Source organism: Actinia tenebrosa, unplaced genomic scaffold, assembly GCF_029948245.1.
Source record: "Actinia tenebrosa isolate PJP-AT-01 unplaced genomic scaffold, QUT_ActTen_1.0 PGA_scaffold11__36_contigs__length_13525064, whole genome shotgun sequence".
Taxonomy (NCBI): Eukaryota; Metazoa; Cnidaria; class Anthozoa; order Actiniaria; family Actiniidae; genus Actinia; species Actinia tenebrosa.
The window spans coordinates 8,012,198-8,028,526 of record NW_028292571.1 but is presented as its reverse complement, the minus strand read 5'-3'; the positions used below and the strand labels follow the sequence as shown (position 1 = coordinate 8,028,526).

Genomic DNA, 16,329 nt, shown 5'->3' with positions numbered 1-16,329 from the left:
GATTAATTCATATCAGCCCCGCTCTTCCCTGCTGCCTGACGAGTAAACTATCTGGGGAATAATACTATTCTACAGAACTAATCTAATTAATGTTTACATTCAAAAAAACTATAGAGATATGTTTTCTAAACATTACATTATCAAATCGTTGCTAGTGCTCATAGTTTATGTGTTAAAGTTTACAACACAGTTTTTAAAATAATAATTCTTACAAACTGGGTTTTGCTCATCCTTTTCACTACATTTCTTCTTGTTTTCCTGGCCGCCATTATCGAGATCTTCATTAGGTCTTTTTGCCGTAGATGTTACCTCCACTGTCAAAGCACTTGGAAATCGCTGTCTTGACACTTACACTTGGCCTTTGGTATTTTTGAAGGCTTCTTTCATCTCTATGCCCGGTTCGTTCCAACTCCATTGCCATACAGCCACATGTGATTACGAAACCCTAAAATCTATGGTTTTCTATTATCATCTGCACTTTTGTTTAATTAGCATCATAGATTTCCAGAACTTTAAAACTATGTGCCACATTACCTCTGTAGGGACTAGAGGGCATTAGTAAATCCCTTTATAATCAACTCACATTGTTCATGCTCTATAGACAACAAGGGAAATATAAAAACAAAGCGGAAAATGTTTACCCCTTTTGTATACATTCTAAACTTCCAACTGAACCACGAATATTTTTTAAAATTCTTTTTATTTTCATTATCTTAAAAGTCTAACATCAGAATATTATAGAAAACCTTCTTAATTGATAACTAAAATAGTTAGTTACCTCGAATGTCGGCAATAAGCCATATACATCCCTCGGGCCTGCGGCCCTCGGGATGTATATGGCTTATTACCTCCGTTCTCGGTAACTAACTCTTACTTACAATACCTATCCCAACCCCACTACTAAACCTAACCACTCAGTCACGAAATGGCTGGGATGCTTTCCGATTTTTGTCATATTTAAAGCAATATCAAAATATTTAAATATCCGTATGAATAGAAATTGCAAGTCAGGTACCCTTACCATACGAATAGCCACTGTGACGAACACTCGAACACTCGAGTCATCCAATCAGAAGCCAATTTCTAACCAAATATTTTGTGCAATTCCAGAGTCTCTTGTGTCATTTTTGTCATTAAAGTTTTTAAAAATTTACAATATAAAGTGTATCAATGAAGTGTATCAACAGCTACTTTGTCAATGAACGATGTTTTTGTTTTATTTCTATAAATTATTGAAAGCTTGCACTTTGTGCCACAGTTTTGCATACTATGTTTTAATATGTCTCTCTGTCATGGGTAGCATAGGTGGCGTTCGCGGCTAACGCGTTGTCTTTCACCGCTGTGGGTCAAACGGGTCGGGTCTCTGGTTCGAGCCCTACGGTCGCCACATGTGAATTGAGTTTGTTTGATGTGTTGTTCTCTCCTATCCTAAGAGGGTTTTCTCCAGGTTCTCCGATTTCCATCTCTCTGTAAAAATCAACATGTGAGTTGAGCGTTGTGTGCATAGAATATTAAATGTAGTGAGCGAAAAGTGTCCCCAATTAGTGCGAAAGCGCTAGAACCCTCTGTAAAAACCACCGGAATCTACAGAAAAGAAAATATATAGTCCTTCAATGAAGCCAAGAAGTCGTGGAAGGCAATGTGCAGCCTTAAATTGTTATAATTACGAGTATAATGCTGACGGATCAAGATCGAGCTTACGCTTCTTCACGGTTCCCACCGTGATTTGTGAAAATCATTTCCAAGAAAGCGATATGACCAAATCTTATGGAGGAAAAGTCAGATTGAAAGCAGGTACAATAAGTGAAATTTAGCTCGAAGGATGATCTGTAAGCTTACATTATGGAGCTTCAAATTTTGTTCTGACAGTCTTTCTAATACTCACAAACAGTAGGCATATAATTTTGGAAATCATTTCTTTCTAAAATTTCTGCTCAGATATTGATAGCGTGTTAAACGAAGTATTCTTTACAGGGGCAGAACCTTCCAAAAATATTCCTGGCATGAAGCCTCTCCCTCCAAAAAGAAAGCTTCCGGCAGTCCGTATTGATCTCCCGACCAAGAAAAGAAAAAAAGACTGCTTCTAAAGTCTCAAAACAACATATCGGTAGGTCAGACCTGCAACAGGTCATCGAAGAGTCCATCCTGGCTTCTGAACAAATAGTTGTCAAGGAATCAGTCGAGGAGACACACACTGAGGTATATTCACTTGAATCAGAAACCTGTGGCATGGCAGACAAGTGTGATATTTTTTCTCTATAGATAAGTTGAACACCGTAAATATGTACGCAAAGAATAGACATAGTATAGAAGTAATAAATTATGCGTTCGGTGTGTATATAATGAAGTAGAGAGAATAAGAGAAAAATATCAAATGCCCTTGGCAGGATTCGAACCCACGTCTTCGGTATTCTAGTTCGATGTGTTAACCACTACACTACAAGGACCAACCACGCAAAGAATAGACATAGTATAGTAGTAATAAATTGTGCGTTCGGTGTGTATATAATGAAGTAGAGAGAATAAGAGAAAAATATCAGATGCCCTTGGCAGGATTCGAACCCACGTCTTCGGTATTCTAGTCCGATGTGTTAACCACTACACTACTTCTTTGCTTACATATTTACGGTGTTCAACTTATCTATAGAGAAAAAATATCGTCCAGAAAAAATTTGAAAATGTCCAAAATTTGGATTTGAATGGAAGACATCCAAGGTAAATTTCATACAAAATATAGAACGGGATTTCTTTTTTATTTCTGTATAAAACGTTATGAGTTTTATCTTGGTAACAACGTTTACTAAAATATGTTTTTATAACAAACGAGGATTTATAACTTTTATAAGGTCAAATAAATACTTCGTTTTTCTCAAAATCGGCTTCATATAATTTTTTTGGACTCATATATTATGCCCACATATTTGGTTTATAAGATACAATATTTGGTTTATGTAGGTAACGTTCAGATTTTGAGAAATTATGCGACAACTAAAAAGGGCAGCATATCAAAATAAGGTCAATAAAAAACCGGATCTTGTTAAAACTTATATGAAAATAAATTTTCATTTATTAACTATGTCTCTGGAAAAAATAATGATTGCAGTCCTTCTGCAACGGGAGATACAGCGAATTTAGTTCAGGTGGTTGTGAGTTTTGGAAACTGGAATGAGCATCCTTAAGCTTTAGGCAGTGCCTAAATTTATACATTAACATCTGTAGTTAATACTAACTATGTTAATACACACGCCATAGCGACTTAATTCGGTACTCCTACGGAGTATAATTAACGCTATAATTGTACTCCTCCCGACCAATCAGAGTCGAGTAATTTTGTTGAGTGTACTATATAATGTATGAAATAGTACTAATTAGTACTATTTAATGTTCACGGTTTTAGTGCGTGCACTCCAATTTAACAATTATTTGCCGAAGGCAAAGAGAATGTCGGGGAATAATAACCAAAACGAAGTTGAGGTTATTTTTCCCGATATTCACTGAGCCTGAGGTGAATAATAGACGACTTGCACTAAGTTGTCACGTGATCAAATCCCCCATTGTGGCTGGCATTTTACAGGATTTTAAGTATGCGACGAATGTAAACAAAGATGGCGGACTCGGCTAGTTTTTTTGGCGATAAAAGGTAATTTAGCGTACTAAATAATGACAAAAACCCCATTTTCTTGCAATAAATATACTCTTAGTGAATACATAAAGTAGATTTGTGCTATTAACACACCATGAAGAGAAAAAAATGGGATATTTTTTCCAATACGATGTGAAGACTTACAAAGTATTTTATCTTGTTTCAATGGTTTCACGACTTCAAAACAGCGACTTCTTGTCGAAATATTTCAAGTATTTTTCAACTTCATTGTTGAAAAATGCCTTTTTCTTGCAAGAAATATATTTTTAGTAGATCTCTTAAATATATTTCTTCTATTAGTACGCCAGGAAGAGGAATAATATGGTTTTTTGTTTGCGATACGATTCAAAGACCTCTACAAAGTGTTTCAATCTCATTACCTCAAAACACCGACTTTTTATCGAAAATAGTCAAGTACTTTTCAATTCTTTCTTGATATTTTATTCATTCCGGTTATCAATACCTCAATATTCATAGTCAAGGTAGTTTTTAATGCTGTGTACTTCATATAGATTTCATTTCGTTCTTATCCTTTCAGGGATACTGTTGATCTCGGGAAACTTCCTATGTTGAACTTTGCACAAGTAGAAATGTATGCAAAAAAATCAAGCTCATGTGAAAACACGCGAAAGGCATATAAATTTTTTGCGGAGCCCAGGATACCTTCATGACATAAAGAGTAAGTTTTATATTATTGTGTTTGTATGAGATATGTATAAATTGATCAATACTTTGCGAGGGGAAAAAATTACTTCTGCATGTTATATATTTTTTCACTTTTCTCCTTCTTCCCCCAGTTAAATATGTTAATGAACAAGATGCAATCATTGCTGCATTATGCCATCGATCAATGAAGAAAAGTGAAACACCTCATGCTCTTGAAGCAAAAATCAATCTTATTACAACAAATGTATCAGCCAAATGCTCATGTGTGGCTGGCCTGGGTGGCTTCTGTCAACATGTCATAGGCTTGCTATTTCTACTAGCACATTGCAAACAGCTAGGACTGAAAAGTCTCCCAGATGAACTTACCAGTACAATGTTATCTCAGCCATGGCATATCCCAAGGGGTAAAACAATCCAACCCCAGCGTACTGATGATGATGTATTGGTAAAAAAGCCTCAACATGGAGCAAACTATCAAAAATTTATTCAAAGTTCTATCTACTCTCCATCTCCCCACTATCTTTTGTTGACAGGCCTAAATGAAATGGAAAAACTACAAGCCCTCAAACCTCAACCATTACTTTTTTCTTTGCTCACTGAAGTTCTACGTGCTGGAGCTACCAGTAGTCCAAACAAAATATGGCAGAGTAGCGCCAAAGGATCTGTACTATCTTATCAACAGGAACTGACATATCTACATATGTGATTAACAACTATGGCAATACAGAATATCCTGACTTACCTAATTTACTTTCACTTCATCCTACTCCAACTAGATTTTCTAATAACATATCAGTTTGTCTTGATTATATGAAGAATGCTAAGCTCGAATCTTTATACATCACTAAAGAAATTGCACACATGATAGAAAACAAAACAAGAGACCAAAGTGAAAATGCTCTATGGCATTCACTAAGAACGAAGAGGATTACAGCAAGTAATTATGGAAGGGTTGCAAAAAGAATTGCCAATTTTGAAACTTTGAAAAAACAACTAATGCCATCAAGATATGTTCAAACAGCAGCAATGAAGAGGGGAATAGAAATGGAGGCAACTGCAGCTGGGATATATGCTACAAAGTTCAAGCATGACAAAGTTTATTTATTTCCCTGTGGTTTGGTCATTAATCCTGAGTGCCCTTGGCTTGGTTGTACACCATACAGAAAGGTTTTTGACATTGAAGAGGATGAAAATGGAGAATGTCCTTATGGGTTGTTGGAAGTTAAAGTTGTAAAGGAGGGTGAAGTTAGTTTTGACAATGTGTGTTATCTTAAAGTGCTACTATGACGAAAATCACTCAAACTTGGATAAAGCTGAAACTTCCTAAGAATACTCTTTAAAGGTCCAATAATCACTGTATGAAGTGTTTTCTCGATATTCAGGACGAAAGTATGATATTTTTTGGAGTCTGTGACGTCATACACTCAACATCAAACATTGCTACATATATTTCTTTGTATATAAATCCTTAATTAATTTTATTCCTATTAAGCCCAAAGGGTGGCTAATGTGCTTATTTCACATTACTTGTGACTATAATTTATATTTTGGGGTGTTTGGGTATTTCTTTCTCCCTTTACTACTGATATTTTGATCATAAACTACAAAGAAATGTATGGAGCGATGTTCGATGTTGAGTGTATGACATCACAGACTCCAAAAAATTATCGTAAAAATATCATACTTTCGTCCTGAATATCGAGAAAACACTTCATACAGTGATTATTGGACCTTTAAAGAGTATTCTTAGGAAGTTTCAGCTGAATCCAAGTTTGAGCGATTTTCGTCATAGTAGCACTTTAAGAATGATCCCCAAACTAATATTTTAGCTTTAGACAAGAAGCACAAATATTATTATCAAGTACAATGCCAACTAGGCATTACTGGAATTGATTGGTGTGATTTTTTTAGCTATATAAATAATGAAAAGTTCTTTTGTCAAAGAATAAGATATGATCCTGTTTTCTTTCAGGAATCTAAGGACAAAGTTGACAATTTTTATTTCAATTACTTCTTGTGAGATAAATAACCCTCGCATGTAATCCAAATGCATGTAGCTTGCACACAATGAATGTAAATGCTAAGATCATGATAAGCTAGTTTATTTCAATTGTAACCGGCGGCAAGGCGCTCAGCTATGAATCAGATTGCAAGTGGTTTTGACAAAAGAATTTATTGAAAAATTCACACAACTTTACAATACATGAAAAAAAAAACGGGAACGAGATTACAGGATATCTCTAATGAAAACAAGAAAAATATTTACAATGAGATAAAATAAATTTGTAGCTTATCTAAATAGCTAAAAATTAATGAATAAAATACAGTTTTGCTAGATATAAATAGAAACGGAAATACGTAAATTACGTCACAGGTAATTTGAATATTGCATACTGATTAGCAGTGTTTACAATACGCGAGTGAAAATTACTAGGTTGCAAAGTTTAATGTACAAGTCGGTAAACCGTTTAAAATGAACTAAACCAATGGAAAAAAGCAATAGGAAAAATTGACTAGAGGTTAACTATGGCTTTAGGTAAGTATTTTAACCTTTGTTTATGACAAACTAAGAATTACACGGTTTACTGAACACGCGGTCGCGACAATGACCTTGAGTGTAGAGTTTAAGTAGCGAACAAATTAAAGGTTGGAAAGAAAAGGTCTTTTATCCCGCAGTTAAGGCTATTTATCGTAGTAAAAAGGTTAAACAAGCGAGTAAGGCGGTAGCGATCCTATAGTAAACGTTTTAAAGAGTTTAAAAGACAAGATACACTCAGCGTGATTACTAAATTACTACTGCGTGAATAACTTTGTACTAAATTACGCGCTAATGCGACTAGCATTACAACAACATGAAACGAATGCTTAACAAATATATAAATAATCTAAGCTATAAAATATAACGGCTAGTTAACGATATTAACATAGATTTGTCCTAAATCTATCCTAGGTATAAGTGTAAAAGGCTTCAAAGATTCATACCTTTACATCGTAGAGAATTCCTTGTCTTGATATGTGAAAATATCCGTAGACAACGCAACGTCTTCAAGAACTTTTACTACACTGATTTAAGCTTAGTTTGGGCCTACTTTTATGGGAAAACCTGCATTCTTAAGACCTTACACATCCTACGCAATGTTGCACGCCCTAGGCGCAAACAGGATGTCCCAAACACGAACTTACGTAAACAAGCGCCAAACCTAGGCATGACTCACTGTAATGTAATTACGTACGGAAATTATTTCTTGCTTACGCATTTTCCACGCAAACAGTTAACTAAAGAATTACATTCCTATGTGTACACGAGGCATTCCTAATTAAAAATATAGATTTATGACTAAATAATTACTGTCCAAAATAGTGTCTTTTGACTCTGTCACACAATCATGCACTTGGATTGCTTCTTTTAATCAGAGGGCCTTGAAAATTTGTTAAGTGGCAAACTACTGTCCATATCTGAATGATAGTACCTAATAAACTTAAAGGGATTGCTGAGCCAAATATATGGAAAGCTTTGATTCTAGAGATTGCCCTCTCCACGTGTGTGCGAAGGCTGGCAATGGCCTTGGTTTCCTTGACCTCCTCTGGAGAAAACTGATTATTACTACAAAGATATGGTGGGACAATCAACCCTACACTCTTACACTGTAATAAGTCACCTATATTGAAGCCCTTGTCTGCCATGACATATTCATTGGTTCCTAAAAGGTCTAAAATACCAGAACGCTTAGTTATTTCCCTATCTGAGATAGACCCAGTGTATAAAGATGAAACAAAGCAAACTGCACCATGTGGTGTTATGCCTATAAGCCTCTTTAAAGTGTTACAGCTTTTATAACTACTATAAGTTTGGCTTTTTAGTAACAGGGATGATGGTACCTGAACTTTTATCTCAGTACAGTTAATTATTACTTTTGTATTTGGATATAATGCCCTAAACCCTGGTGGACTATGCTGCTGAACAACATCAAGGTAGGTTGTGAGCCAAGAAAAAAATATAAGTAGTTAGCCCATGTAACAACTTTTCTACTCACAGTTGATTCATGTATATTGAATCTGTAGGCTAGGTCCTGTTGTAGCAAACCTACCCTTACACGGACTAGAAACATAAAAAATTCATCAATCAGAACCATCTTTCTACTCCCAAAACGACTGAAAGGCATACCACTAGAATAACAGTATGTCATATTCTCAGCACTAGGCTGTACAAAATCAAAAACTGTTGTAAAATGCAAAGTAGTAGGAAAGCCAGTGTAAAATATTATTGCTTCATCATCTGTTCCTAATCTCTCTACACCAAACTTGTAAATTTTCATATCCTCTGACAGCTGTGCCTTTAAAACCTCTATTTCTGCCTGTGCTGCTCTCAATTGGTTTTCTATACTGTCTTCATTTTTTCATTTCTGCTTTATAGGACTACAGATAATCTGTTTCTAGCTGATGAACCACTACAAAATGTGAAATATTAAATATTAATAAACCCTATTCATTTGTAAAGCACAGGATATTGTTTTTTTATTGCTTCTTTATTTAACAACTTACAACTGATTTTCAATTTTTGTCCTAACAAGTTTCCTTCTTTCTTTTTTTTTATTCCAAGCAAACTGTGATGGAACAGCCAACTTCCACTTCAAAGATTTTCTGCCTAAGTTGTCTATCCCTGCCTTTTATAATCTTCTCTCATAAAATGCTCCAAACAAACTCTTGTGTTTAATTGCAGTAACCTGCAAAGAACACATTAATATTTAAACAAATAATTCTTTTTACACGAAAAACTCATTTTTATCGCGTTTAAAATTTCACCTTGAAATCACCCTTACGGATCTTTACAACCCATTGTAGTCGCAAATCCAGATCAGCAGGAAAAAGGTGAAATGTCAATCCATTGTTTTTCCTGCTGTTGCTCTTACATTCCGGCACACAACAACTGAATTTGCTCATATCTGATTATATGGGTCTAAACCAAAAAAATGACAAATAAATGAGAAGGGTTGCTTATGTTCTCTAAAAATATGTGTTTGTAGAGGTATTTGAATTGTATCGCAAACAAAAAACCATATTATTCCTCTTCCTGGCTTATTAATAGAAGAAATATATTTAAGAGATCTACTAAAAATACATTTCTTGCAAGAAAAAGGCATTTTTCAACAATGAAGTTGAAAAATACTTGAAATATTTTGACAAGAAGTCACTGTTTTTGAAGTCGTGAAACCAGTGAAACAAGATAAAATACTTTGTAGGTCTTCACATCGTATTGGAAAAAAAAATCCCATTTTTTCTCTTCATGGTGTGTTAATAGCACAAATCTACTTTATATATTCACTAAGAGTATATTTATTGCAAGAAAATGGGGTTTTTGTTGTTATTTAGCACGCTAAATTACCTTTTATCGCCAAAAAAACTAGCCGAGTCCGCCATCTTTGTTTACATTCGTCGCATACTTAAAATCCTGTAAAACGCCAGCCACAATGGCGGATTTGATCATGTGACCTCTTAGTGCAAGTCCTCTATTATTTCAGTATAAATACACAGGTGATTCTTTCAAAAAGGGGGGAAAAGGAAGACAAAAGACACATTTTCCTGGTAACCGCCATTTTGCATTATCGCTGGAGGTGATTATCGTGTGATAATCTGAGTTTCTTGACCAATCAACATGCGAGATTTTCAACGATCACCTGTGTATTTATACTAAATGCACTTAAAGAATGGAATGCAAATTATACCTCTTACCTTTCTATTGTTGGTCTTAATTGCAAAGTTAAGAACTCTCAGTCGTTTAGCTTGGCTATGGTAGCCTCTCACTTTGACGTATTTCATGTTTTTTGTCCCTGGAACATGCATAAACTCTTGTATTTCATTCATGTTCCTGCGAAGAGAAATAGCAAAGTTTTTGTACTGTTCAGACAGTTTAAAGTAATTTTCTCTGAAGTCATATTCAGTGTCAGCAATCTTCCGCAGTTAATTGCAATATGCAAAGGTGTTTGACCTAATGCATTCATACAGTTGAGGTCAATTCCATTAAATTCTGAAATAAATTTTTGAACTTCTCTTTACATTGTTATTCTCCTCAGCAAGCATGAATTCCTTTTCTGCATCTGATAAGAGAGATCCAGGAGATGGGGTAACTGTATCTGTTTGCACTGTTCTTTCCCGCACAATCGGTTCTTCTACTGTAATGTTCTGCATGTCAAACCAACTAGTTTCATTAATTTGAAGATACAAATCTCTTCTTCAGAATTCAAAACTTCCAACAACCATACATCAACCTAGTAGTATAGGGGATGGGGGTTCCAGCGCAACGACCACCGGAGGATTACCCGTCTAAAGTGAATTCTTCGATTCGTACCGCGATTACCCGCATCCCGTGTTTATGTAGTTAAATATGTTAGTCTATATATGGAGTGCGAAGATCGTAAGAGAACTTTTAAGAAAGAAGTGGACTTGAAGAAGCATTTGAAGATGAAGACGAAATGTATGAGCAGCTATAATTGTGGATGTGGTAAGAAGTTTGAGACTAAGGTTAAATTGTTTTGGCATTGTCAGGATTGTGAGTATGACTACGACGATCTGAAAAGGGTCTGGAATTAGGTATAAGATATTTCCTATTATATAGATGGAATCCCAAAGCAATTTCGAAACGGTGTCAATACCCGGTAACGGTGAGATTGACGTTAGACAGTTTTGGCGTCAGTCAGAAAGGAAGGTCAAGAGAACGCTTCGAAAAGGTATAGAAGAATTAGGAGCCCTGAAAGCGAGTATAATGGTAGAAGTAAGTTTGTCAAAAGATGAGGTAACGACAACAGCAATGCTGCGATCAAAGTCACTGGTTATATTAGAGTCCACGAATCTGGATAGGTCACTCAGCGAAGCCTTAGAAGCAATAATGGAGTCGCTGTCTAACTACACGAAAGAAGGATCAGGTTGGACAGTGGAGGAGGTAGAAGGTATGGAGGTTAGCATGGCAAGGTACGTGCCAATACGAGGAGGAAGTTACGTGCCCCTGCCGGTGTGGGTAGAAAGGAAGAAAGCCATAGTCGACGTAAAAAATGACGACAACCGCTGCTTTATGTGGGCAATACCATCCGCACTGTATCCAGTAGATAAGGATCCATGTAGACCAAGCAAGTACCCAACAGATGATTTGGAGTGGGATGGCGTAGAGTTCCCAATGCAGTTGATAGACATACCGATATTCGAGCAGGAAAATGACCTAGCCATTAACGTTTACGGAGTCAGAGACCAAACGATAGTGCCACTAGTGCTGTCAAAGAGTAAAGGAGAACCAATACATCTCTTCTACCACGGCGGACATTATTCGTGGGTCAAACATGTTAGCAGACTATTTTACAGACACACCAAACACAAAGGCAAGAAATACTTCTGCGACTGTTGTTTGTTATCTTTTACCAGCGTTAAAGCTCTAAAGGATCACGACGAAATATGTCGCGGAGTCGAAGAAGTGGCGCAACGGATCCAGATGCCCACAGATAAGAACCTATCCTACTCAGACCATCAAAAGCAGATGCAGGTGCCTTACGTGATATATGCAGACTTTGAAGCGTTGATAACTAAGGAAGAGCAGAAAAGTGGTGCCACGAATAAGGTGGGATTACACGAGATCTGCTCCTTTGGTTACATAGTAGTCAGATCAGATGGTAAGGCCGACCCTCCTGTGATTTACCGAGGTAAGAACGCAGCTAATGAGTTTCTAAAAGCATTGCGAGAAGAGGAGGAAGAGATAAGAGAACAATTAAGACGTCCAAAGAAGATGGTATTTACCAAAGAGAACCAGGAGGCTTTTACCAAGGCAAAGAAATGCCACATTTGCCAACATACGCTTCTCCAGTTTGGAAGACGAGCCAAGAAAGCGTGGGACGAAGATGGAAAGTATCTAGGAGAAGCTCATTTCAAATGTGGCAGGTATGCAAGGAAGGGAGAAAAGCCCAACAAGCCTTCCACCCACTGCATTCATTGTCATAAAGCATTCGTTGAGGATTTCTATGTGGATAAGGTTAGAGATCACTGCCACATCACGGGTAAATACAGAGGAGCGGCTCATTGGAAATGTAATATAAACTTCAAAGTAGATCCAGAAATGGAAATACCCGTATTCTTTCACAATTTAAGGGGTTACGACAGTCACTTACTTTTACAAGGAACAGACGGCTCCGAAGTAAAGTGCATACCCAACAACAAAGAAAGGTACATGTCCGTAACTGTGGGCAAGCTAAAGTTCTTAGATTCGCAGCAGTTTATGGCGGACTCCTTAGCAAACTTGGTTAAATACAACACGGAGTTCCCCATTTCCAGCCAATACGGCGCGGAAAGGAAAGGAGTGTACCCATACGAATACATGGACTCCTGGGATCGCTTTGAAGAACCCCTACCACCCAAAGACAGATTCTACAGCACCCTAAACGAGTCTGGTATAAAGGACGAGGAGTACCAGCATGCGTTAGATGTGTGGGAAAAGTACTCCTGTGAGAATATGGGAGAATACCACGACATCTACCTATGTTCAGACGTAGTGCTGCTCGCAGATGTTTTCCAAAGCTTTCGAAAGATGGCAATGGAATACTACGGGTTGGATCCAGCGAACTTCTACACGGCTCCTGGGCTTAGTTGGAGTGCGCTGCTAAAGAAGACAAACGCGCAACTGGATCTCCTAACGGAATACGACATGTACCGCTTTATGGAAGACGGTATCCGCGGCGGTGTTTGCGGACCCAGCAGACGATACGGAAAAGCGAACAATCCCACGGTGGAGTACGACCCGGAGAAGCCAACCACATACATCTTCTACTTAGACGCAAACAACCTCTACGGTTGGGCAATGTCGCAGTACTTACCTGTACGCGACTTCGAATGGGACAACATAAAGCCCATAGAGTTTTACCTAAACGTAGGTAAAGAAGACGACAAAGGTTACGTGCTGGAGGTTGATTTGGAATACCCAGAGCACTTGCACGACGCGCACGATGAGTTCCCATTAGCACCAGAAGCAATAGAAATACCATTTAAGCAGCTGAGTCCGCTGCAGAGGGAAATGTGCCCTGGCTACAAGCCCTACAGGAAGCTAACGATGAACCTGATGGACAAGCGAAAGTACGTGGTGCATTACCGCAACCTGCAGTTCTATGTGCGCCACGGCTTACGCGTGAAGAAGATCCACCGCGTTTTGAAGTTCACGCAGGAACCATGGATGCGCTCCTACATTGACTTTAACACACAAAAGCGTACGCAGGCAAAGAATGACTTCGAAAAGAACCTGTTTAAACTAATGAACAATAGCGTATTTGGTAAGACGATGGAGAACATCCGCAAGCGCGTAAGCATAAAGATAGCCAGCACCAGAGAGGAAGCAGAAGCATACGTGTCACAGCCTGGATTCGTTAGATACGTAGAAATGTTAAACTTCTACGTGATTCACATGAAGAAAGCGAATCTATTCCTGAATAAACCCGTATACACGGGGTTTACAGTGTTAGACCTATCAAAGCTGCTCATGTATGAGTTTTACTACGACAAGCTAAAACCGAAATACGGTGATAAGTGCCGCCTTTTATACACCGACACCGATTCCTTGATACTAGAGGTGCAGACGGAAGACATTTACGAAGACTGTGTTCCCGACATCGATGAATACGACACCAGCGATTACCCACGCGACCACTTTCTTTACTCCCCTAAAAACGAGAAAGTAATCGGGAAAATGAAGGATGAGATGAAAGGAAAACCCATCGTGGAATACGTGGGCCTGAAACCCAAGATGTACAGCGTGCTAAAGCTGGACGGTGTAGAAAAGAAAGCTAAAGGCGTAAAAAAATACGTGGTTAAGAAGGACATAACCCACGATTCCTACTTAAAGGTCCTGCGTACGCGTAAGGAACAGCGACATAAAATGAACAGCCTGCGTAGCTACGGACATCAAATACACAACGTTACACAGGAGAAGGTGTCACTGTCTGCATTTGACGGTAAGAGGTGGATGTGTGATGATGGTATCCTTACGATAGCATTCGGACATCACACGATAAGCAGTTCTTCTTTGACGAACCCACGAGTGGGACCATCATGAAGATAATACAAGATGGGCTGACCCTTCTTAGCTAGCGCACTTCGGATCTGGTAAGTTTCCAAAGACCAATTAGGATCCGTAGCTCTTTTGGATCCTCCTTCTAATTCACCCGGCTCATAGAGATATCGAACCGTGACATCACCTAATTTCTTTTCCTGGGGGAAGACCGCCCTCGAACTTCTGACGTAGGACTTGTGTTCCACGTGTTTCTTTTTTATGGCATCCCTGGGTTTCGTTCCCGTAGCCCTGGCCGCCTCGTTGTTCAAAGCCGCGACGACCTGGGGGAGCCTCTGAGTCCATTCCCTGTTGCGTTTGGACGGATCTTCCAGCTCTTTCCAATACTGGTACCCAAAGAGACGCTCGGCCAGGGTCTTATTAAATCTTTCGACGATGCTCTGACCCCTGTGGTACTCAGCTTCGGCTCTCCTAATCTTAGTGCTGTGGTCTTTCAGGGTCTTAGTAACCACGCCCATGAACTCTGTCCCCGCATCCACTTGCAGCAGCTTAGGCCATTTTAAGACGCGCTTATAAATCCTACCTAGGGCTTCTGCGACTTCCCCAGAATCCTTGCTGGTTATGGGTTCGGCGTCCTTGTATCTGCTTGCGATATCAACTACGGTCAAAGCGTATCTATAGGTCTTTCTTCTCACCTTGTCGTGTGGTAAGAAAAGCAAATCCGCCTGTTGAACTTCATTAGGGGTATTTACGGTGAAGCTGGGCCTGGGAATGTACTTGGGCACGGGAAGATAAACCTGCCAGAGGGTTTGTTTTTTCAACCAGTTCTTAGCCGTTTCTTCTGATACCCTGGCCGCGGTCGCGAGTTTCTTGATAGCTGACGCTCCTCTCCAATAGCCTTCAGGTCCGTAGTAAATCCTCTTGAGTTTGTCCTCAGTTCGGCCCATTATATGAATTCCAAAACAAGATTGATCTTGCGTCCGTTGAAATCCACCATCTTTCCGTCCACTTTAATGGTGATGTTTATGCTTTCTACCAAATTAGACAAGTCATAGCTTAAAGAAATGGGAGTGTATTCTACTGGGTCAAATGGATTACCTTTGGGCAGAAACTTGGACATAAGAGAAGACTTTTCTCCATTGTTGTAACTATGGACCAAGTCGCAATAGACTTCGTAAGAGGATGCGACTTTCCATTTCACAGGTATGGCTGTGTCGGTAATTGTCTTGCCCGAGGCACATAATAAAGATCCTAATGGGTCAGACTTTCCAAAAGTTACTGAATAGTTTGGCATATTATGTTTGAGGGTCATTTCGTGCGGCAATCCCGTGATGAGAGTATAACCGCGCTTGGCGAGCTCCTTAGCAAGGGTGATTGGCGTGTAATGTCCATCGGGTAGCATTTCACCTTGATATTTGCCAGGCGCCTTAAGTACGGTGACCAAGGCATTGACTAAATTATACCAAGAATTGTACAAAGAACAACTAACCAGCCTAACCTTATGGGCTTTGATGGGGGGATTCAAATAAGTGGTAAAGTTTTTTTTATCGCTTTCCAAAAAGACGATCATATATATTAGACGCTCATGCTTCGCGTCACTAGAGGCAGCTTAGATTAGATACGCCAAAGCTACGCCTCCCGCCAGCCCTGCAACTCCTACGAAGACCAGCTCGCTATCTTTTTGTTTCTTAGAAGGCTGGTAGTAATTCTTGAACTGAGGCCTTTTTAACCCCGTTAATGCCGCGGGGTGCGCCTGTGCATAAAGTTTAAAGGCGTAGTCTGTATTTTCGAAGTTCTTGTCTGCCTGCATCTTGTCTTGGTAGTTCTTATCCAACCAATCCCTGTAAGCTTGTCTTTTTTCATTCCAAGCTGCCACGTCTCGCTGATACTTTTCCAGCGCCAAATCATGCCTTTTCCTCTCGGCGGCCAAATCTCCGCTGCGATCACCTCTAACTAATCTATCCAAATATTGACCACCATAATTAGC

At 38.8% G+C, this 16,329-nt stretch overlaps 1 protein-coding gene, 1 long non-coding RNA gene and 1 pseudogene across 17 annotated transcripts in view; 2 read left to right on the top strand and 1 right to left on the bottom strand.

Annotated features, from left to right (window-relative positions):
* The window catches only part of LOC148912443 (uncharacterized), a 141,054-nt gene that overhangs the window by 12,195 nt on the left and 112,530 nt on the right, over window positions 1-16,329 (bottom strand). For 5 of the 15 annotated variants that reach the window (XM_089027242.1, XM_089027247.1, XM_089027238.1 and 2 more), the window contains 2 exons: window positions 10,364-10,489; window positions 10,040-10,175 (listed from right to left, as the gene is read on the bottom strand). In XM_089027242.1, coding sequence (XP_088883368.1) covers window positions 10,040-10,175; window positions 10,364-10,404 — 177 coding nt within the window. In that variant the 5' untranslated portion in view covers window positions 10,405-10,489. Of the gene's footprint in view, window positions 1-1,172; window positions 1,468-6,463; window positions 6,550-7,291; window positions 9,034-9,112; window positions 9,267-10,039; window positions 10,176-10,363; window positions 10,576-16,329 lie in introns of those variants that run through there. The other 10 variants (XM_089027246.1, XM_089027235.1, XR_016119253.1 and 7 more) reach the window with 8 other exon arrangements.
* Window positions 3,606-6,006, top strand: LOC116298167 (uncharacterized; annotated as a pseudogene). The gene is made up of 3 exons (XR_016119299.1): window positions 3,606-3,640; window positions 4,182-4,322; window positions 4,441-6,006. The product of XR_016119299.1 is annotated as an uncharacterized LOC116298167 (transcript).
* On the top strand, window positions 6,523-7,654 carry LOC148912450 (uncharacterized). Its single transcript, XR_016119260.1, has 2 exons — window positions 6,523-6,845; window positions 7,260-7,654. It is a non-coding gene; the product is annotated as an uncharacterized LOC148912450 (long non-coding RNA).